Source organism: Petaurus breviceps, unplaced genomic scaffold (genome assembly GCF_028583685.1).
Source record: "Petaurus breviceps papuanus isolate PSGF00001 unplaced genomic scaffold, PetGlider_PUasm1.0 90895, whole genome shotgun sequence".
Lineage (NCBI taxonomy): Eukaryota > Metazoa > Chordata > Mammalia > Diprotodontia > Petauridae > Petaurus > Petaurus breviceps.
Genome location: NW_027187372.1, coordinates 1,401,204 through 1,423,852, shown reverse-complemented (window position 1 = coordinate 1,423,852; position 22,649 = coordinate 1,401,204). Strand labels below are relative to the sequence as shown.

The 22,649-nt window shown below is 40.4% G+C and overlaps 1 protein-coding gene across 1 annotated transcript in view; it reads right to left on the bottom strand.

The window, feature by feature from the left end:
* CACNA1E (calcium voltage-gated channel subunit alpha1 E) overlaps positions 1-22,649 on the bottom strand; it is a 413,658-nt gene that overhangs the window by 81,848 nt on the left and 309,161 nt on the right. Inside the window, exons 19-25 of the mRNA XM_069074371.1 lie at positions 20,496-20,552; positions 18,546-19,178; positions 14,287-14,597; positions 11,873-12,032; positions 11,177-11,306; positions 7,096-7,155; positions 5,672-5,778 (exon numbers count right to left, since the gene is read on the bottom strand). Of these exons, the coding sequence (XP_068930472.1) occupies positions 5,672-5,778; positions 7,096-7,155; positions 11,177-11,306; positions 11,873-12,032; positions 14,287-14,597; positions 18,546-19,178; positions 20,496-20,552 (1,458 nt within the window). The remainder of the gene's footprint in view (positions 1-5,671; positions 5,779-7,095; positions 7,156-11,176; positions 11,307-11,872; positions 12,033-14,286; positions 14,598-18,545; positions 19,179-20,495; positions 20,553-22,649) is intronic.

Genomic DNA, 22,649 nt, shown 5'->3' with positions numbered 1-22,649 from the left:
GAGAGTTAACTTGGGTATCATCAATGGAGAAAGAGAGAAGGCACAAAATGAAGCAGTTCGATGAGCAGATGAAAGAGAGAAAGGAGCAAGTGAGCTGGATAGTCTTGGTTGATAGTGAAGGGGAAAGAGTGGATGGAAGAGAATGAGCAAATATCATTCATTTCTCAATGAGAGAAAGAGAAGGGAGAATGTTCAGAAGATGGTACACTAAAGGCAAGTGATGGATTATAGCTCATAATCCATCACGTGAGCTTGAGCCCCGGCCCCTAGTGGGTCCCTGTGGCCCCCTGCACTGTACCTGAACTGAGGACCAACAGACAGGACTTCAGGCTTCAGGGCTGTTATTCCCTCCCCTGCCACCAACTCTAAAGCCATCACCGCCATGTTTCAAAGGGCACAAAGAAAGAACAAGACACATGACAAACCCACAGCACATGGCGGCTGTCATCAGCTCTCCTGAGGAGAGACAGTAGGATATGAACACTGGCCATTCAGAGGGCTCCCTCTGAAACTGACCCTCCCATCCTCTGCCCCCTTTGACCCACTCCAGGTTCATACATCTCAGTTTACGTATATTTCCAAACAGTAGAAAAGATCCAAAGGGTCAACCATTAGAGACCAAACTATGATAATGTTAAATAATTTGCACAGCACTGAATACTGTATGTGTCAATATAGACTCATTTTCTGCATCCAGACTCCATGTAATCATGTAAAATTGCTCTTAAAAGCAAGCATAGGCTTTTTCATTTTTGTCCCTTCTTATGTTTGTTAAATAGAATTTCCGTGTCCTCTATTCCTTTAAAGAACAACAAATTATTTTGCTAAGCCACAACCTGAGAGAAGAGTATGTACTAGTGAATAATATAAGCAAATGATTTGTGTATTTGATGGAGAGGTGTAGGAGGTCCTATTCCCATGCCTCACTTTACAAGTACATCAATAAGCTTTAATTCAGAATTACAATAGAAGGAATTTTTTTTTTAAATCTCGAAAACAGAGGTTCTTAGCCTCTTCTGTGTCATAGACCTCTTTGGCAGTCTGGTGGAGTGTATGGCCCTTCTTCAGAATAATAATGCAAAAAATCTATATGATTACAAAGGAAAACAATCATGTCAAAGTAGATATCAAACTATTATAAACACCAAAAAGAAAAATCCCAACAAACAAACAAGTGCATGGACTCTAGGTTAAGAACTCTTGTTTTAAGGGAATACTTATCTCATAAAAGGCAAAGGTTAGTAGTACCAGCAGGCAGGTACTGTGCTTCTTTGGTGGGGGGGGGGGGGGGATGAAAGGAGCTAGAAGAGAGGATTAGTGGACAGATCTGAAAAGAGTATTGGACTTTGGATTCAGAAGACCTAGGTCTGAGGTCTGGTTCTGTCACTAACTACCTGGATAAATTTGTGCAAGTAAATTCCCTTCACTGGGTTCTCTTATATTTACAATGAGAGGCCTGACTAAGGTCACTTCCAGCTCTAACAGGTTAGGATTCTAAGTCTATGCCAGAGATCACCATAAAGAACAGTGCAGGTACTTAGAGGAAAATAGTAATTTCAGTGGAATTTCCTTAGGAAAAACTTATCTACATGTTGCAGGAAAATTTATAAGGGGGTGACAACTGATTTCACTTGGCTCTGATGATTTCCTCATGGAAATATTGGAAAAAATGGAATTATTTTGACTGCTGTTCCAGCTGACACTAATAGCTCAGCCTGTCTTTAGCAGGTTTAGAGAGATGGTCTGGCTGCTGTGTTGCATTTTTTCAATTTTAGGAGCCCATTTTCCCTTCACTCTAGATCATTATTCTTAGACCTTCCCTACCAAGGACAGGCAGTGTGGAATGACACTGCCTAAAGTGAGGGCTCTGCTGCTTAATGTAAAACTTTGGGAACTTTGCCCCTTCAGACCTCAGTTTCCTCATTTGTAAAATGAAGAGTCTGGACCAATGAGTTCTAAGGTCCATTCTAGATTTATATCTTGTGAGATAAAAGATATAGATATACCTGCTATTTAGAGCCCCTCTATCCTCCCAGACACCCAGGTTCATGATCTCGTTGTTATCTCCAGCTACTCACTCTCACTTACCCTACACATAAAATCAGCTGTCAAATTTTATCATTTTAAAATTTCACATTTCCCTTATATACCCTTCTCTTTACTCACTTAGCTACATCTCTAATTCAGGCCCCCACCAACTCTTACCTGGATTATCCTAAGAGCCTTCTAAGTGATTCTCTGCCTCAAGCCTCTCCTCTCTCCAATTCATCCACCTCACAGCTGCCAAAGTGATTTTCCTAAAGCCCAACTCAAATCCTGTCACACATACAAACATACATCCCATATCCACTTCATTGCTTTCTTTCTGGTAAATGCCAATGGTTCCTTATTATCTCCAACATGAAATATAACCGACACTGCCTCCACCCTGGCCATCACCCTCAACCTCCCCATTCTCATCAGGCTCCTCTTTAAACATTGTCTTTCCCAGTTACACTGTGAGCAGAGACTGTCTTGCTTTCTTACATTTGTATCCCTAGCACTTAGCACAGCCCCTGGTAGAGGATATACTCTTAATAAATGCTTGATCATTCATTATCATTTATCCCATCATTGTCTGGCATTTGAAACTCTTCACAACCTGGCCCCTTCCTACCTTGCTAGGAATCATAAACTTTGCTCCCCTCCATGAAATTCTATAATTCAGCTTCCCTCGTCCACCTGCTATGTCATCTTTCCCCACCTTAGCCTTACACTGCCCTTCCCATGCTGAAAACGTTCTCCCTCCTCACCATGGTCTCTTAGAATCTCTCACTTCTTTCAAGAAGCTCAGATGTCGACCTTCTATAGAAAGCCATTCCCAGTCTCCTCAGCTCCCTCTCTGCTTGAACTTTCCCTTCCAAAACTATCTTCTAACTACTCTGTACACATCTTGTACATGACTTTTTCTTTTTATATGTTCTCACCTCCATTTTACTGTGAGTTACTTGAGAGTAAGGATCATTTTTGCCTTTCTTCATATACTCAATTTGTAGCATTGTACTTGGCTTGTGATAAGTGCTTAATAAACATTTATCAATTGACTGATTGGGTGAGGGATCTAGGGCTGGAAGGGATTTGGGGGATCAGCTAATTCACCTTCCTTTTACAAATCAAATTTGTGGTCTCCAAGAGTAGAATGACTTGGTCATACATGTCCTAAGCAGCAGGGCCTGAACTCAAATTCATGTCTTCTGACTTCAGGCCCAGTTCTTTTTCCAGGGAACCATAATATCCCTATTACATTTTTTCTTCTTATCCGGGACTCCATTTAGAAACATTATTCCCGAGTCCCTTTGCCTAAAGACTCCTAAAATAGTGATAAAAATGGCTTTTTCCTTCAACTAGTAAACTATGAGGTGGTGTTTTGGGGAAAGAGTGAGTTGAGAACTGAAATGTGGGTAGGTTATTTAGTAATGTGTACTTTGGGTTGGGGGAATGGTGTTGGTAAATGGTACACAAGGGAGGTACACAAATGCTGTCTGGAACTAACCATGGTCAGTAAACACTAATGGACAGAGACAGGTTCATTTCCTGGTTCTGAGAAACATCCTCCAAATAACAGGGTAGGCAGGGTCTGGGTAGCACCTAAAACTGCCACCTCAGCTGGCCACCAGGAGAATCCCAAACAGCATGCTCCCAAACTATGGAAATGGGCCAAAGCAACCTCCAACCTAATGAATTATTCAACAGTTAAACATCAATTCTTCCTAATGTGGGAGCTGTCCTGAGGTCAGAGCTATTTCTTAGCTTGAATGAAAGCTCAACCATAGAGTTTATATTTCCCCACAGTATTTTAAGCTTCTAAAGTGCTCTCTTTACATCAACTCTGTCAGGTAAGTAGCACAAGTATTATTACCCCCATTTTACAGATGATGGTTCTGAGGCTCTCAGGTCACACAATGAGAAAGTGGCAGAGCTGAGATTTGGACTTGAATTTGAGGTGTTGTTCTAAACTACCCTGTACAGACTGACTCTAAGGAGGATGTGAGGTTATTAGAAAGAAATATCTGTTTCATTAATAGAGGTTTCTGAGGCTGAACACAGGGGCAGAAGAGGTCAAAAACATGAACCTCAGAGATGCAAAATAGGATAGAAGAATTGATCTTTCTGACACCTAAAACTTGAAAAGGGAAAAATCTAAGGAACTATTGTCAAAGATTCTAAGTTAGAAGGAATTTACTAGTCAAACCTGCACTCTGGCAATATGCTATCACCCTGTAATGTTCCCATCAAGTGGTCATCTAATCATTGCTTGAAACTCTCTATGAAAGGGAGTTTACAGGGTACTGAAAAATATATTCCACTTTTTGATGTCTCTAATTATTTCAAAGCCTTCATTCACAGAATCATAGATTCAGAGCTGAAAGAGACCTTGAGTCCAATCCCCTCATTTTGCAGACATTTTCTCTTACTGAGGCAAAATCTTTCTCTTTCCCTCTTCCACATTAGCCCTTCAAATACCCGAAGACAGCTATCTATCATGTTCCTCCTTTCTTGAAGGAAGGATGTGGAGGGTCTCCAGCATCCTTGCAATCCTCTACTAGATAAATTCTAGCTTGTTAGTGTCCTACCTAAAATATGACTCCCATGAATGAACATGGTATTCCAAATATGATTTGATCAGAGTAGAGTACTGTGGGTCTATCACCTCTTTAGTCCTGGACATCATGCTTCCATAACAGACTATAGCCAAAAGAGTGATTCTAAATGTCATCTACCCTTTCTACTTTATGGTCATCTCTGGACATAGAGTTATGGAGGAGGCACTAATACCCCTAGCTCCCAGTTATAGCCCAGTGGACCACAGGATCCTAGACTGGTAACTGGAAGGGACTTTAGAGGTCATCCAATCCAATGCTTATTTTAGAGGTGAAGATATTGAAGGCTAGAAAGGTCAAGAAACTTGCCCAAATTCCCAGATGTAGTGAGGGTCAAAGCCTGGATTTGATTACAGGTCTTCTGACTCCAAATCCACCCTAAAATACCCTCACTCCCAATTAGTTTCAATTAAGGATGAGAGTTCAGTGTTAGAACTCAGTATTAATGGGTTAAAGAAATCATTCATTACTAAAACTGAACAGCATTTGGAGAAAAAAAATACTTCAGGACTTTAATGAATATTCTTCAGTCTCTTTGTAGTCCTACTCCACTTTCCTAATTTAATTGACAAGGTAAGTTGTAGGAGCTCTTCCTTTCAAGATAAAAAAAAACAAAAACAAATAAACAGGACACTCAAATATTCATTTAGTTTTTAACTGAATGCCTTCTTTAGTAAAGGTAAACCAATTAGCTCCCAATACAGTCCATTCTGCTTCTGGATAGCTCCACTTTCCTTATATCTATCCTAAATTTGTCTCTCCATGGGTCATTTATTTCCCCTCCAAATTCTTCTTACAACTTCTTTCATTTCTAAGAATCACAGGGTTTAAAAAGGCCATGAAAGGTTTTCAAGTCCGCTAGAAGTTGTGCTAAGACTCAGCTAGGAGCAGAGTAAACCAGGTCACATAATAAGAACCATTTTGTGAACAGAGCCCTTTTTGGGTTAAGACCAAAAGATTCTTCTTCTGATTCCACCTCCCCTGAGGGAAGGAAGACAGGGAACAGACCAAAAAAGGAGAAAGCCACTTACGCCAAAGCAAAGGCCACCAGTGCCCCAACTACCACCACAAAGTCTAGGATATTCCACAGGTCTCGGAAGTAAGATCCATCCTGCAGGATCAGGCCCTGGTCTATCATCTGCAAAGGAAAATTGTGAAATTCATTGAATAAATTCAATGGTCCTGAAATGAACAGGGAGAAGGGTGATACTTGTTCTGAGTCCTGGACTATTAAGTCATGTCCTTGATACCCCCAGGGTCTCCACTGTCCTTATTTCAGTGGCCAGCGGGAGGTTTGTGAGTATGCTAAAGACAAGGAAAAAGGCATTCCTTCAAATAACCGTATGGGGAGGGATGATAACCTTAGGCTCAGGTTAGCCTAGAGAGGGAACATAACCAGAATCCTTTACTGACAAGAAAACTTACCTTGTTCCTCCATTTGTTAATGTCCTGAGAGTTACTGATTCCTCGACTTGGAAAAACCCAGATAGGCAACAACCTGGATATTAAGTAACTGGGGAACAAGTTGGGGGTAAAGAAATATATGTGGCAATAAAACTCCCAGTGACTAGCACATTGCCTGGCACATAGTAGGTACTTAAATGTTTGTTGATTGATACATTAATAGCTTCGGTTGCATAAAGTTTTGAGTAGAGTAGGTTTTGCCCATTTTGCTAGTCTTCTTTGGACTAGATTGCTAAGGCTCCTTTCTGGCAACAGGAACCTAGAAAAGAGGGTGTATCATTTTAAGCTCTATGAACAGATCCAATGCCAAAAGAGGTTGCATGTCTTGCAATTTTCGGATTTGGCTCTACCTGAAATACAGGTAAAGTATGAGCTACTGTAGGCAGACTGAGTCCTGGTTATGATATAACTATTGAAAACCCTCCAAATAACTCCTATAATTTTTTTTCAGAGATTCATTTTTCTACCTTTTCCTGAGAGAGGGAGTTTGTACTTGGGTCAAAGATAACTTGGCATATGGCACAGACACTGCCAAGGGGAAAAATAAAGGGTACTCACTCCTATGTTTTCTTCTTGACTATGAACGCTGTACCTACATCATCTCACATAGGTGTATATCTCTACCATTTTTAATTACTTATAAGAAAATACATTTTTATTGCCCTTCATTTCCTCTTAAGTGGCTCCCCCCATCCCTTTCTTCTATCTTCATGGCAAAGATAAATGAGCAAAATAAGTCTGCTCCTATGTTAAAAAGGTTCTCTGGAATTTCACACAGTTTCTTATATATCAAATGACCAGACTGATGCTAGTGAAGTGATTATAAGGGTCATTATGTCAGTTCCTTCAATGGCCAGGCAAGTTCAGAATTAGAAGACCAAATATGGGGCTTAGGCTCAAGCCCAGAACTTGACACACCCTCTTTACCACCTTTACTCACCCACCAGTACCCAACCACTAGGAAGTTTCCTCTTTCTTTCACGATTCTCACCTTTATGACCATCTCAAAAGTGAACACACCAGTGAAAACATAGTCAAAATACCTCAGGACCTGGAAAACAAACCAGAAACAAAATTAGGAGCAGAGATGAGTTTTGATCACCAGCATAAAAAGGCTTACCTATATCTACTTACACGTTCCCACATATATCCCCACACACCTACAAACACTTGTACTATGGAACAATGGTTTAAGACTACTATTTTACAGAGAGAGATCAAAATAAAATGGCTTAGGTTTTCATGACTAAGTCTTGTCTTTGGCTGTTATTATTCCCTCTCTTTATCTAGAAATTCAGAGCTGGAAGTAACTTCAGAAACCATTTAATCCAATGCATAACTTTTCAGGAATGTTCCCTACAACATACCTGAGAAGTGATCATCAACATTTGCTTTGAAGACCTCCAAGGAGAGAAAATTTATTATACCTCCCAAGTCAGTCTCTTCTATTTATAGATAGCTCTAATTGTTAAAATGTTTCCTTTTCATCAAGCTTAAATTGCCTCCTTAAAGCTTAAACATTTGTTCCTACTTCTGCCCTCTTAGGCCAAGTAGAACAAGTCTAATCCCCCTTTAAGTACTTATAGGTGTCATAAACTTCACATAAATAGAAATTTCTTATAAAGCCCTTTGTATACTTCAAATACCATAACCCTTCAAATACTTGAAAACAACTACCATGTATCACACTTCTCCCTGTCTTCTCTTCTTCAAGATAAAACATTTCTAGTTCTTTCAGCTGACCTTCATCTTTCATGACCTTGAGACGCCTTACTATGCCCATTGCCCTCCTCTGGAAGTGTGGAAGTAGCCAGAAATGAATGTGGTCTGACTAGGGTAGAGCACATTAGAGTTATACCCTCCCTAATCCTGGACATGATGCTTCTTTTAATGCAGCCTAACATTGATTGTCTTTCCTATTTTGGCTTCCATATCACACGGTTGATTTATGTTGGGATTGAGCCTACTAAAATTCCCATGTCTTTTTTAGATGAACTGTTATTGATCTATAACTCTCCCACTTTGTATTTCTGAAACTGAGTTTTTGAACCTAAAATTTCCTTAATAATAGATTCTGGAAGAGGAATTCTTGACTTTTCCCCTACATTTATCCTACTTTTTTTTCTATTATAAATTTTTTGGCAATCTGGTGACAGGTTAATGTCATTGATTCTTCAGTCATACCTAATCATTCTTTTAGTACCCTGTCATGTTGTTCCTTTGGGCTAAGTGACCTGAACTTATTGAAGAAAGCTAGATGATGCATAATTCAAGAAAACCTTTCCTCTTTGTTGTTTGTGGCTTTCATTGCAACACTCCTGACACTTGTTACATATCACATCATCATGAAGCAGATTGCCTCTATTATCTGTCCATCTTTTGTACACATCTTTTCCAAAGCCAAGTTTTGTCTACGAGTTATCTATATATCAACATCAGTCTTTTTAGACAACTTGCCCTTTTCCTCCTCACTGGAATTGTTTAATTTTGTATCTTCAGAATGTCATCTTTAAGAATTTCCCCATCCCCTTTTGATCTATCATTCAGCACAGAATGGCTATCTTTTATTTCTCTTAAGGCTTCAAAGTCTGTTCTTCCAATAGTTAGGATGTATATGATACTATGTCCAGGTTTCCTTTCCTTCCCTGTCAGATTTTCTCAATTTCAGTGGTCAATTTTTTCCAAGGGTTACATTATGTATCCCAAGCAACTAGTTCCTAGATGTTGATAAAAATCAGATTCAGAAATTTCCCTTAAATACTTCAACTTTTTGAAGGATGATATTATCGTTAAGGCAAGAAAAAATGCTACTATAAATATTTTGGTGTATATAGGGGCTTTCTCCTTATCAATGACCTCTTTAGGGTATATGCCTAATAGAGGAATCTCTGAATCAAAGGGTATGGACATTTTAGCCACTTTATTTGCATAACTGCAAAAGGCTTTCCAAAATGGTTGTACTGATTCACAGTTCAACCAACAATGTACTAGTGAGCCTATCTTTGCCCAATGCTTCCAACATTGACTATTACCATCTTTTGTCATCATTGTCAATTTTCTGTGTATAATTTTGTACAATGTCAATTTTGTGGGTATAATATGAAAAAATGTTTTGATCGTCATTTCTCTTAGTGTCAATGATTTAGAACATCCTTTTATATGGTTATTAATAGTTTACAATTCCATTCAAACTCTTCTCTTCTTAACCTAGAGGCATTCATTTTGTTTGTGCAGAGCTTTTCAGTTTTATGTAATCAAAAGTATTTTATCTTTGGTAACTCTCTTAATATCTTGTTTGGGTAAGAATATATCTACCCATAGTTATGAAAGGAATATGAACTGTTTCTCTTTTAATTTTTTAAAATGTATGGTCTTTAATATTCAGGTCACATGTCCATTTTGAAATGTGATCATAATATAAAACGTTGGTCTTCGCCTAATTTTTGTCAGAATGCTTCCCAGTTTTCCCAGCAGTTTTTGTCAACTAGGGAATTCTTTCCCAAGCAATTTATATTTTCTGGTTTATGAAACACCAGGTTATTGAGTTCCATTCTCTGTTCCCTTTTAAATAAATTATGTCTTTCCATAGCCATAGTCTAGTCATAGATCTCATCTCAACCTGCCCCCTTACATTAGAATCTATATAAGTCATCTTGCTTGATACTCAGACTTTGTGTATTTATGTATAGACATCCAGGTTTAGTTGCTGTTTACTTTCTTGGATTTTCTGTACTCTGAGTTTCTAATTACACCTACTACTATTTTCTTCTTGTATTATTTGTAAAAGTTTTCTCCTTTCCTTTTTTGAAAAGTCTTTCTGATTAAATCTGATATAATCCAGGCAAATATATTCTTACCAGCCCTATCTAGATACATTCTGTCCTTAGCAGAAACCTATCACTCTTATATTTTACTCTGTGGTCAAAATATTCAAATTCTATTCTCAGGCACCATCTTTTAAAATAGGTCTTCACTTCCAAAATCTGCCTTATGAAAGCCTCGACTTTTATCAGAAGCAGTGACTGAAGCATTGCCTTTGCTCCCGAAGTTTTCAGTTTCTCGTCCAGCACTTAGTAATATTTAAGTAATGCTTTTTCAACTTCGTCTCGCACAATTTGTGTGCCCTCATGAATCACTGAAAGGGGATAGTAGCCATCCAGTCTGATAAGAGCTGGATAGATAGTTTTCTGTCATAGCTGGGATACATCCCCTGAGAAGACAACACATCTTTCTACTATTGTTATCATATCAACATAAATGAATGTCTGTACCTCTCAGTAGAGACTAACCAACCACCACTACTTGTTTCATCTTACTTTGACCCTTCCTGGAGGGATCTACCTTGACAGACACTTTATGCCTACTTCAACATTCCCGGAGAATCAGCAGCTACTTTCTTCACAGAGTAGATATATCTGCAGTTTCAAATATTCAATGATACTCCTTCCCTTTCTCCTCTTCGTGACAGTTTTTAACTTTACAAACTCTTTAAACATTTGGTCACAAGTGCTCTTTTTTATAGTCTTTTTCTTAAATATTTGCATATTAAATTCTATTTCTTTTTAAAAGAACATTTCATTCTCCAAGACATTAGCTTCTTGGGTGTGAAATGACTCACCTTCATTATTTCCAGTCCTGTCTAGCTAAAGTCCCTGGGATCTATATTATTCCTAATCCCTGACATATTCTTTTCTATCTCTAGATGTTTAGACCTATTCCTATGCTGGACTCATGTTTTGCCCCACTGATGGTCACTTGCTTCCTCCTGAAACACCTGAAAGCTCTGTATGGCAGCCTTATCACAAAAAGAGAATAATATCAGTGTGATCATGAGGAGATATAAATCCTGGCATTCTGTGATTAATGGGTATAACAAAGGCCATGGATAAAAGCAGTTCTCAATACTTTATTCCCACTGATCAGTCTTTTAAATTGCAGTCTTTCCCCCTTATCTGTCCCCCAGGGATTCTGGAAAGAGGTATGGGGTGAGGAAGATAGAAAAAGAAGAAAGAACAGAGAAAAAGAATGAAGATCAAGGATGAAAGCCCAAGTCAGGGAAAGGGTTCACCCACTTTGTTCCGCTCTGAGTTGGTCAGGACAGGATCCTCAGCAGCCAAGGCGATGCTGCTGGCTGCGATAACCAAAAGGATGCACATCTCAAAGTAGCGTAGATTCACAATGTAGTGGCATGCCCTTCGAATCCTGTGGGACAGCCAAATCACTGATGAGCTGGCACCTTGCTCTAGCCCCCTCCCTTGGCTCCCCAGACTCTAGGCTCCTTCATTGGGCTGGACTTTTGCCAACATAAAGCACAAGGGAACACAATTTAATTTCCCAGGCACCACCTTCGATTTAATGCCCCAGTGGAATAAGGCAATCAGATTGATTGGACGCTACAGTACGCATGCCAAGACACAAACTCTATGTAAGCATGTCTGAGCTTTCTTAGACATCTAAAGCCAGCAAGAGTAAACTCAGAATGCCTAGATATGATGACCCCCACTTATTCTTGATTTCCAGCCTTCAAAGCATTTCTCATTCTTTCTTGCTTCTAAGCATTACTTAAGTTGATTTATGGTCTATAAATTGTTTAATTCTGCAAGTCAACTAATAGACAACACACCATTTTCTCTTATCTCTGAAGGCTGCAGAGGGTCACACTCTATTTGAAAAACCTAGAAAAACTTGTGTCTTTCCCTCCCCACCCTATTCCCATGTAGCTGTTCCTGAGCACCCTAAAGGAAGGAAAGCAAAGCAGGGTGTCTCACGGGTTGGTAGTGCTGAAGATGAACATGGAGCTATGGGGCACCATTGCTTTGCCTGTGCTTGAGCTCTTCTCCTTCTTTCGCTTCTTCTCAATTTCTTCTCCATCCTCTTTAATCTCTGCCTCCTTCAAGGGGCTGGCTTCTCCATCTGTCTTGTTGCTAACTGTAAAAGAAACAAATAGGGTCGTTTGCAAACTATGCTACTTACCAAAATAGTAATCAAGCATCAGGCAGGTTCCTAGGCATTTGGGCAGAGGTAGGTGAGGGAAACACCATAAGCCACTGAACAAGAATCAAGCTGAGGCAAAAACTAAAAAGCTTACTCTGCCTCCTCCTTAGTCTGTCACCTGTCATTCATAGCCTTCTGTACCACATGGAAAACTGTAGGAAACAATTAGCTTGCTAATCAAAATAGACAACAAGAGATTAACACTATCAGAATGGGATAGGTGTCTGATTACCCAGAGTTATATTATAGACAATGCTACTATAGTATAATATAATATAGTATAGTACAGTATAGCATAGTACAGTTCCGTGCCATGCTGTGCCGTACCATACCATACTATCATATCATATCATATCATATCATATCATATCATATCATATCATATCATATCATATATCATATCATATTCCTGCTAACCTGGAGGATTTGGAAAAGTGAATAAGAGATTGAATGACCATGTCAGGATTCTTTGAAGCTATATTGTAGACAATGCTATATGAGAAGCTATCGGATTCTGTCAAATAAGGTGTTAAGTGACAAGAAGTTATCGAAAAGGTTTTGTAATAATTTGGCCTAATACGCTCTGATCTCTCCTCACTCCTAACCCCCTGTCCCCGATGGTATTAAGAGTTAAGTTCTAATTTCTTTAAGCCCTATAACATAGTAGAATCAACACTGGACTAGGAATCAGGCAATCTGGGCTGGATTTCCATACCTGTGACTAACTAGATTTGTATTCTTGGGCAAGGTATAAAATGTCTTGGGACCAAGATTTGCACAAAATAATTTAGATCCATTCTAACTGTAAATTCCTATGATTCTAGAGTTGTTAGAAAGGTCTTACAACAGCACAGTCTCACTTATGTCCCAATCCACAGCTTTCCCCCCTCTTCTGCCTCTGTCCTTATCTACTCAGGATAGCATTAGAGTTAGATTCCAGGATTTAATGTCCAAAATTTAAATTCTGAATCTAAATTCCATATTCCAAAATCTAAAATGAGTATTTAAAATCTCTCTCCTGGGAGATAAGGTCAAACATTCTTCTAATTTTTAGCTGGATGGAAACAGAAGATGCTAGATTCAAAATCCAGTGAGATGATTATGACATTCATGAGGAAGGGGAGATTTCAATTTTAAAAAATTCTTTGGAGGAGTTTATAGATTCATAGCATCATCCATTTAAACCAGAAAGAAACCAACTGAGGCCATGTAGTCCAAACTCCTATTTTTACAGGTGAGTGAACTGAGGCTCTCAAGGTGAAGTGACTTGCCCAAGATTATTCAAGTAGCAATTATCAAAGATGGAATTTAGTTCAATGTCCTGATTCCAAATACAAGTCTCCTTCCACTTCACCATGCATAAGAAGCTGAAATGACAGAAAGGACAATAGGATAGAGAAGGAATAAAGATGAGGAGAGTAAAGGAGAAATAAGGGCAATGAAAGAAGTTCAGGAGTACAAAAGAACAACATGACGAAGTAAATAAGGAAAGATAAAAGAAATAGTTTGGAAATTGTCTCATAATTACAGGGATTTAGAGTGTAGATTCTCTGGGTGGGACTATTTTATTTCTGTATTTCCTTTTTCTGGGCTGAATGGGAATATCTATCTCCTAAACTGTGGAATTTGGAAGAGTGAATAAGATTGCATGACTATGTCAGGGTTCTATGAAGTTTCCAGGGATGCCTATTTAATCTAATTACAGAAATAGAGTTTTTACACTCTATATAATTTCTAAGTAAAGATCCTTAGAAAGCACTTTATTGCCACCTTTAATTTTATAGATGAAGAAGTTAAGACACAAAGAGGTTTAAGGAGATGCCCAAAGAAAGACATTACTGGTGGCATTGGGACATCCAGATTTCCCAATCTCCATTCCAGTGCTCCTTCTACCACATTTGGTGAACATGGCATAGCTAACAAAAAGATTTGAACTGATGGTAACCTAGGTTTGAGGACTGATTCAGCCTTTGACTACCTCTATGACCTTGGGGAATTTATCTCATCTCTCTGCCTTTGTTTTCTCATTAGTCTGAGCATGGAGTTTGAACTAGATGAATGCTAGCTGTACCTTACTCCCTGTCCTACGCCCCCAGGGCTTAGATGACCAGGAGAAAAGAGTAAACAGATCACACAGTGAAAGGCCTATAACAGGAAATGAACCAACAGGGTAGGAGAATGTCCTCACTGTGCACCACAGTGGAGTCCACCAAGGTGCCCACGTCGGGGATGGTGACGGCGACGCTGGTGCTCTCTGTGCCCTTCTCCATGTTGGCTGTTATGGAGGAAAGGTCCGGCTCACTGTGACTGATGCCCCGGCCAACATCCAGCTGCACATCTTCCAGAAGAGCTTTTTCACTGGTCTCCTCCTGTTCCTGCTCTGTCAGGGTGCTGTCCTTCCCTGCTTCTAGCTCTGGAGGAGAGAGGACCAGGGGGGTCCTTATTTCATCAGCAAGTGTTGACAGCCCACAACCTCCAGCAACCATAAGGCTGTTTGTTCTGAGAAGAAAAAGCGGGGGGGGGGGGCAAAAATGAAAAGGAGGAACAGGTATGGTGATTTGGTGGTTAAAATAGGGACGGAAGTTCATTTCTCGATTGGGGACATTGGCAGAAGAATCACAGACTCGCAAATTTTGCAGGGACCTCATTGGTCACCTAGTCCAACCCAACAATAGGTCATTCACTAGCCTCAAGGAAACCCATTCAACTTGTGTTCAGCTTTAGTTGTTAGGGCATTCTTCCTTATGCTATGTCTCATTCTCTGTTACTTCCACTCCTGGGTCTAGTTTCTGAGGTCAATCCCAATAAAATTTAATCCTTCTTCTAAAAGACCATACTTTTAACACTTAACATCTAACACGAAGTGGCCCATCACAACCATTCTTTTGACATTCTCAGTTCCTTTAACCAATCCCTCTCAATAGTCAGATCTCCATCCTCAAGGTATACTCTAGATTGCTAATGTCCTTCTTAAAAGGTGGTTCCCTGAATGGAACCCAATACACTAGGTGTGGTCTGACCAGTGCAGAGTCCAGTGGGACCATTGTATGCATTTTCCTGGGCATTCTGTGTCTCTTCCTTGTTATCTCTGGACATGATAAGGACACTAATGGAGCATATAGACTCTCCACCTTTCATTCCTCTTTTTCACCATGATACCAGTCCATTTCCTCTTTTGAGGTTAGGCAAACATGTCTGGGCAATGATTTCTATCTGGATAGGATTTAGGACTACAAAATCAAAGATTTAGAGGCAGTTTGGACTTCATCTGTCCAACCCCCTTATTTAACAGATGAAGAAAGTGGAGTTTAACAAAATTAAATGACTTGTAAAAGGTCACGCAGATGGAAGGTGGAAGAACAAAGATCCACAATGATGAGATCACAGAGTCATTTGACTATTTACATCTATCTTAATTCATTCTAAAATTACATGACATTTTTTTAAAAAATCTCTTATCAATGGATTCATGAGACTTTGAGTCTGGAGTCAGGGAGGAGGAAGTAGAAAAAGCTGGCATTTGAGAAGAAAGCAAATATAGATAGAAAAAAAGGAAGAGATTTATAGATTGTGAGAGAAAACAACATTTGAAAGGACAGATAAGAGCTAGAAGTTTTTGGCTAGATGGTGATCCTCATTCTCTGGTTTTCCACACAAAGATTACTTCAGTCAGTCATGAGGTTAGGGCGTGGTAATGACGAATGTTTATTTCTTAGTTCTGTCCTCTCTACCACTTAGCAATGGGCTCCCCACCTCTGCTCTGGGGATACCACAGGACATTTGAGTACTGCATTTGGAGCAAAAAATCCTGTGCTAAGTTCCTACACCACCTACCCTTACTAGCCATGTGATTTTGGATCTAATTTTCCTCATCTGAAAAATGAGAATAATATTCATGAGGAAAAAAATCTGAAAATACATACAATGTGCATATAAGTGGGATTGATAAAGATAACACTAAAATATATTTTAAATTCCCCCTCCACAACAACAACAAAAGTGGTACTGATATTACAAGTCCATGCCCACAAAGGCAGCATGGAATTTGAAGTAAGAATTCTGAATTAGGGTTCTCTGCTTGGCTCTGATAGCATTTTACTTTTGTACCTTGAACATCCCCACTGTAAAATGATTACAATTATAATAATAACATTATTTTGTATAACATTTTCAGGTTTGTAAAGTGCTTTACAAATATTATCTCATTTTATCCTCATAACAACCCTGAGAGGTAGGGGCTATTACTTTCTCTATTTTATGGATGAAGAAACTGAGGCAGATAGCTGTTAGATGACTTGCCTGGGGTCATGTAGCTACTAAGTATATGAAGTAAGATTTGAACTCAGGTCTTCCTGACTTCAAGTCCAAAGGTAGGATATGGACTCTAAGTGAAATGTAGCATTTTAAGTCTTTTGTCTCCACAAGTCTTTTTTCATTTGATTTCATTGAGGAATCAGGGAATTGCATACTCAGCTCACAGACTTCTTTTCTAACCTAACGCCTACCATTGTAGAAGGGGACTTCAGTATACATACTCTTGTTCCCTCAAACACTTTGACTTCTCAGTTAATCAAACTCGACATCTCTTTACCTTCTCCTTCACTTTATCTCAACCACACACCCAGAAATGATCACACCCTTGATCTTATTATCACACCAGGGAAGTGTTCCAATTCTACCAGAAAGAACCCTGACATTCCTCTCTCTCACCATAATCTTCTATCATTGCATCACTCCCAGTACCACTCTTTCTAAACTTATCTTGTTCCCTCACAGTGACCTCTGATTTCGCTAACTTCAGTGTTCTTCTGGGCTATCACCCTTGCTCTGGGTTCACTTTCTTTCCTTCCAAATCTTGACTCTATAGTTAACCATTTCAGCTTTATATTGTCCTCTACTCTTGCATTTCTTTCCCCACTGTCCCTGTCACTCACATCTTGACAAACTCCAAACAGGAGTCACTCCCACCACCACCTTCCTCATATGCAGGTGTTTTGGCATAACACAGAAGAAGTTATACAACCTTGTAGGCAGGGTCCACTACAAATCCGGGTTATCTAACCTCAACTGACCTGCATTTCTTCGTGGCAATCTTTCTACTATTCCCTAAATGACTATCACACTACCCACAGAGGATGTTCAAACAATTCCCTTCTCTCCTCCAGCCTCCCACACCTCCCTTTCCTTTCTCAGCAGATGACCTCACCTAACACTTTACTGAGAAAATAGAAGATATTTGCCATAATCTCCCTCTTCTCCCTTACTTGGCATCTCAGAACTACTTCACATCATCTCCCATCCTCTCCTGTCTTACTCCAGTTCCTGATAAAGAGGTAACACTTCTCATCAATAAGGCCAATCTCTCTACATTTGTCTAATCTCATTCTTTCCCATGTCCTCCAGCAGACTGCCCTACAGAAGACTACATCTTCTACTATCATCTTCAATCTTTCTTTATCTACTGGTTCCTTACATGATGCCTTTAAACATTGCCATGTCCCCCGCATCCTTAAAGAAAAACCCTAACTTGACCCTAATATATCCTAAAGCTCTCACCCATCCTGTATCTCTCCTCCCTTTTATAGTCACACTAGTAGAAAAATCTGCCTCCACTTCTTTCCTGATCACTTCTCATGCCCTTGCAATCTTGTTTATGACCTTGTCAGTCAAGTGAAATTATTCTCTCCAAAATTACTGGCATTCTTTTAATTGCTAAATAAAACTTTTTTCTCAGTTCTCATCCCTCTTGATCTCTCTGCAGTTAACACTGGCTACTCCTTTTACCCTCAAGCTATTCCTTCTCAGTTTCCTTTGCTTTTCATCCCTGTCTCAACCCACAAGGCTCAGTCTTGAGCCATCTTCTCTTATCTTTCTATATCCTCAGTGAGCTCATCAGCTATTATGGGGTACTTTAGATCACTTGATTTTGTATATATTAGAGTTATTTATGTGTGTACATGTTGTTTCCCCCAATACAATATAAGGCCCTTGAAGACCTGGATTTTTTGTTTTGAGTTGTGTTGTGGTTTTTTTGTCCTTGAATCTCCAGCATCTAGAACATCTAAACAAACTTACTGATTGATTCATTGGTTGATTGTTCCTGGGTGTGGGATAAACTTGGAGTATGTATGCTAGAGGCAGATATTTATGTCTTTTTACATTCATAGTATGAGGAAAAGCAAGCATTGGGAAACAGGACTAAGAAAGTATGACAGTTATTTTCAAAATGCTTTCCCTTCTATTATCTCATTTTATTGCCATAACAACTTAGTGAGGAAGGAAGGAGAAAGGTATTTTATCCTCATTTTGTGAGTGGGGCATTTGAATCACAGACGAGTAAAATGACTGGCCAATGTCACATTTTAAGTCAGGAACAGAGCAAAGATTAAAATAAGGTCATCTTGTTCAGTCAATGCCACCCCCATTCGGAGCATCATTTCATCTTACCTCTTTAACTCTTTGCTTCTCTCTTCTTCATGAAAAGAAACCTCCTTCCCCTCCTGACTCCCCTTAGAGTCCCTGTTCTTCTCTCCCTCAGCTGTTGTTCCTTCTTCCAGGCCTCTGTCCTGGCTCCCAGACCTGCTTTCAGCACTCATGGCCTGTTCCTTCATCTCAGTCCGGACTCGGCGGTGTCGGCTACGGCGCTGACTCTGCCGGTGTCGGGCCCGCTCCTCAAAGCTCACCACTGCTTCTCCAACTCCTGATTCTTGCTCTGCTGGGTCACAGTTTCCATGGCATGGCTTGGAGAGCCATGGCTGTTCCCTCTTGGGCCTGGACACAGGACTCTTCTGGTCTTCTGAATGTTGCATCCCTTCCCCCTTGTGAAAGTCCCCACGGTTTCCATGCTCCTCCTCAAACTTCTCCAGTCCCAGACCCTCTAAAGGTTTGGGCCTCCTATAGAGACTAGGATGTGCATTGAGGGGATTGAGAGGGCTAAGGGGGTTGAGAGGGTTGAGGGGATTCATGGGAGGGGCTTCATCCTTGTTGATGCCTTCCTGGCTGGACATCTGCATGTGTCTCCTCAGCTGACTGGTGCGCTGCTCCCATACAGACATGTGATGACGTCTCCTCCTCTCCCTCCTGATGAAGGGGAACAAGTCAAAGGGACGGATTAGAGCTTAAAGGACATAAGCTGGGACAGACAGCAAGCATGGGGCCCTGAGGCAGCCCTCAAAGGGCATGTACAGGGTGAGGAGCATGGTGACGGACAAATGTGAGAGAGCCCAGGACCTGTAAACGCGAAGCACATTAAGACGTAAGCCCATGGAGCGGTAAAAAAACTGCATGTGCATGTGAATGAATGTGGAATGCTTCCAAACCCATGCACCAGGGATATTTTTTAGCATGATGTCTACTTTGCAGTCACAAAGGAGGGAGGCTGGGAAGCTACGGTGGGTGGTAGAGGAGCCACCAGCTCCAGGGCTGAGCTCCGTATTGCTCTGGTTCCCGTCTGCCATCTATCATCTACCTTGCCTTCTGTTATTGTCATCCCCCTTCTCTCTTTCCTCTCCTCTACTTGAATATGTTACCTCTCTTCCTCACGTATGTCAGCCACACCCCAATCCAATCCCCAGTTCTGGCCAATACCATCGCTCCTTCCCTTCCACCCTGGCCATTAACTGGGGCGCTGCTTCACAATTATTAACGCCACCAGGTGTGATGTGCCATTGGGCAATAAAGAGTGAAAAGTACGATGTTAGACACAAGTAAAGGAGTCAGAGATGGAGTGCAGTGGGCTATCATATCATCATGTAGAGATATAGCATGCATCCTTCTCTGCCAAGATGAGCAGAACTGGCCAGCAGTGCCACCCAACACCAAAGGAGAGTCACCTAGGCCTTTGGGTGCTTATACCAATGCCTACTGCTGTTAAATGAACTGCAACTGGGCATTTAAACATGGGGCTTCAAAAGGCACTTACATGGTCAAAAGAGCCCACGTACATGAACACACACAGAAGTGCACATGAGAATAGGCTCACACATGGCCACGTCCACCCGGACCCACATGCACAGAAACAGCATATGGGCCCACTCACACAAACCATGATGATCAAACACACTCACACACATCTGTACTCACACCTACATATGTAGCACACACAAATGCATATCCTAAGGGGGGGGGGGGCAGACCCACGTACACGTATGTACCAACATATGCTCACTCATAAGCCAAAAGGAATGGAGAACAACACATGAACCTATATACCTTAAATGCACACAGACACCCACACAGAAAGGTATGCAGTAATGCATACATAAACACCTGTTCACAGAGTACATTTCCACTGTGCACACACCCACTGTACTATTTTGTCCATAGCAAGGACAAAGATGACATCATTCCCGTGACCACACACAACCACTCACAACACACAAACATGTACACACATACAGGTGGCTGCTGCGTGGCTCCCACATCGACATGTGGTGTCTCCTCCTTCTGTCTCTTCTGGGAAAGAAAAATGGACAGGTTCAGTTCCCCCCGGCTCTTAAATCCCCACAGAGACCAACAGATTTCCAAAGAGGGGGGCAGAGCCCTCCTCATGTACACACATATTTTATATGCTTGCTTTGGGCCCTTAGGAGTCACCCAATTCACCCAACTTCCCAGTTCCTCAAAGGGTAAACTTTGGATCCTCGAACTATCTGCAAATACATGGCTCCTGTCTTCATAATACACATGCACAGGCAAAAGGCTTATAACATTCTAGGCCATCTATGAACTCAGATGCTAAAAAAGTCATGCCATACTGGCAAGATTATTTTCACCCAAATGTATATACATGAAAACTTATTTTGGATACCTCTTAAACTTCTTGAATATATTCACAATCATATCTGGTGGAACAAGGCACATTCCTACACCTATGGCCCCATAGACATATCATTCCCAAATCATACCCTGTTGCAATCTCTCAAAGCACTCAGGTGAACATTTCAGATATAGCCATGCACAGGTCATGTAAATACTGTAGGTAAAACCCCAAATGGTTTGTCAGCTTGGCAGGCTAATGGAGCCAATGGCATGGGATTGATTCCCTTCTGGGTCAGTCAACCTTTCAAAGAGTCAGACATGGTTGCATAACCACCCCTTAACCTGGTCAGCATAACCCATTATGTCACAAATGGAAAAAATAATAATTCAGAGAGCATATCCTACTGATGGGCCAGTAGCTTCACATTCCTAGAAAAAGGACACAGCACATTATCATCCTTCTCAAAGAGAGGAGTATAGACCATTGAAGTAAGGTTGTTATAGGCAAGTACTAGGTTCCAAAATGTAATATTTCATATAGTGGGACATTAGTGGATGCTGTTCGCTTCCTGGGAGCCCTGTCACCCAACAGTAAAGAATGTTCTGAGAAAATGCCATGCTTCATTTCCTGCCCCCTCCACAAGAATGCAAAAAAATGCAAAAGGATATCTGGGGTAGGAGAGGATATGCTTTGAAGAAATGTGAGGAATGGAGTTTGGGAAGACCCTGGGAGTATGGAGTATAGATGTCTACAGAATTGAGAACTCAGATTCTAATTTATCCATAAATAAACAACATGCATTTACAATTTACACACTAATTAATATTAACATGTTTATATATCACAATGAATACCCCCCAAGTGAACAAGGTAGTAACAATGTATGTAATATTTGTCACACAGAAATGAAAGCATAACTTTAGTCAGTCAGCATGCATATCCACTAAGAAAAGCACTAGTCCATCCATCTATTTGCAAATTTTCAGAAATGCTAATGCCCAGGCACACAAAGATATGTGTGTAAGAATATAGGAACATGTAAGCAGATTCACACGCACTCAGAGAGAATGACCAGGCAAGGAACACATAAAACCTCAGAGTCAAATACAAACACATGTATATTTCACATACTTCTCCATTTACAAATTCATCTATTCTCACACACATTCACATCAAGAGTCCTCAAATTCCTTTTTCATTGAACTGTCAAAATACATCCACATATTCTCCACACCTTTAACATGGTGATTCCCTTAATGCATAACCCTTGTATAAACCACACAATAACCCTGTGAAAAAGCAGGAGAATTTTTATCATTTCCATTTTACACAGAAGAGAACCGAGGTCCAGAGAGTTTGCAGAATTTGTTCCAAGTCACAGAGGTAAGCAAATGACAGAGTTGGGATATGATGACAGGTTGTCTGAAGACAGAGCCAAGACTCTATCCACTGTATCACATGACTCTGTGATCCTATAATCCCAAAGGAACATAGAAAGGTAGATGCAAAATCAAGAGAAGTCAAATTTCTTGAATAATCCAGAATCTTCAACTGCTCTGTGCCTATATGGACATTAAGGTACACACCTAAAGAGCTAATAGATACATCTTGTTTTAATTTAGGTAAGGAGCAACCATTGATACACATGGCACATACATCACAGTCAAAGGTCTAGGACAGGGGTGGAGAACCTCTCAAGCATGGCCCTTTGACTGAATCCAAACTTCATAGAACAAATCCTTTCAATAAGGGGACCTCTGCAACTGTTACCCTTATCACAGCCTTCATCC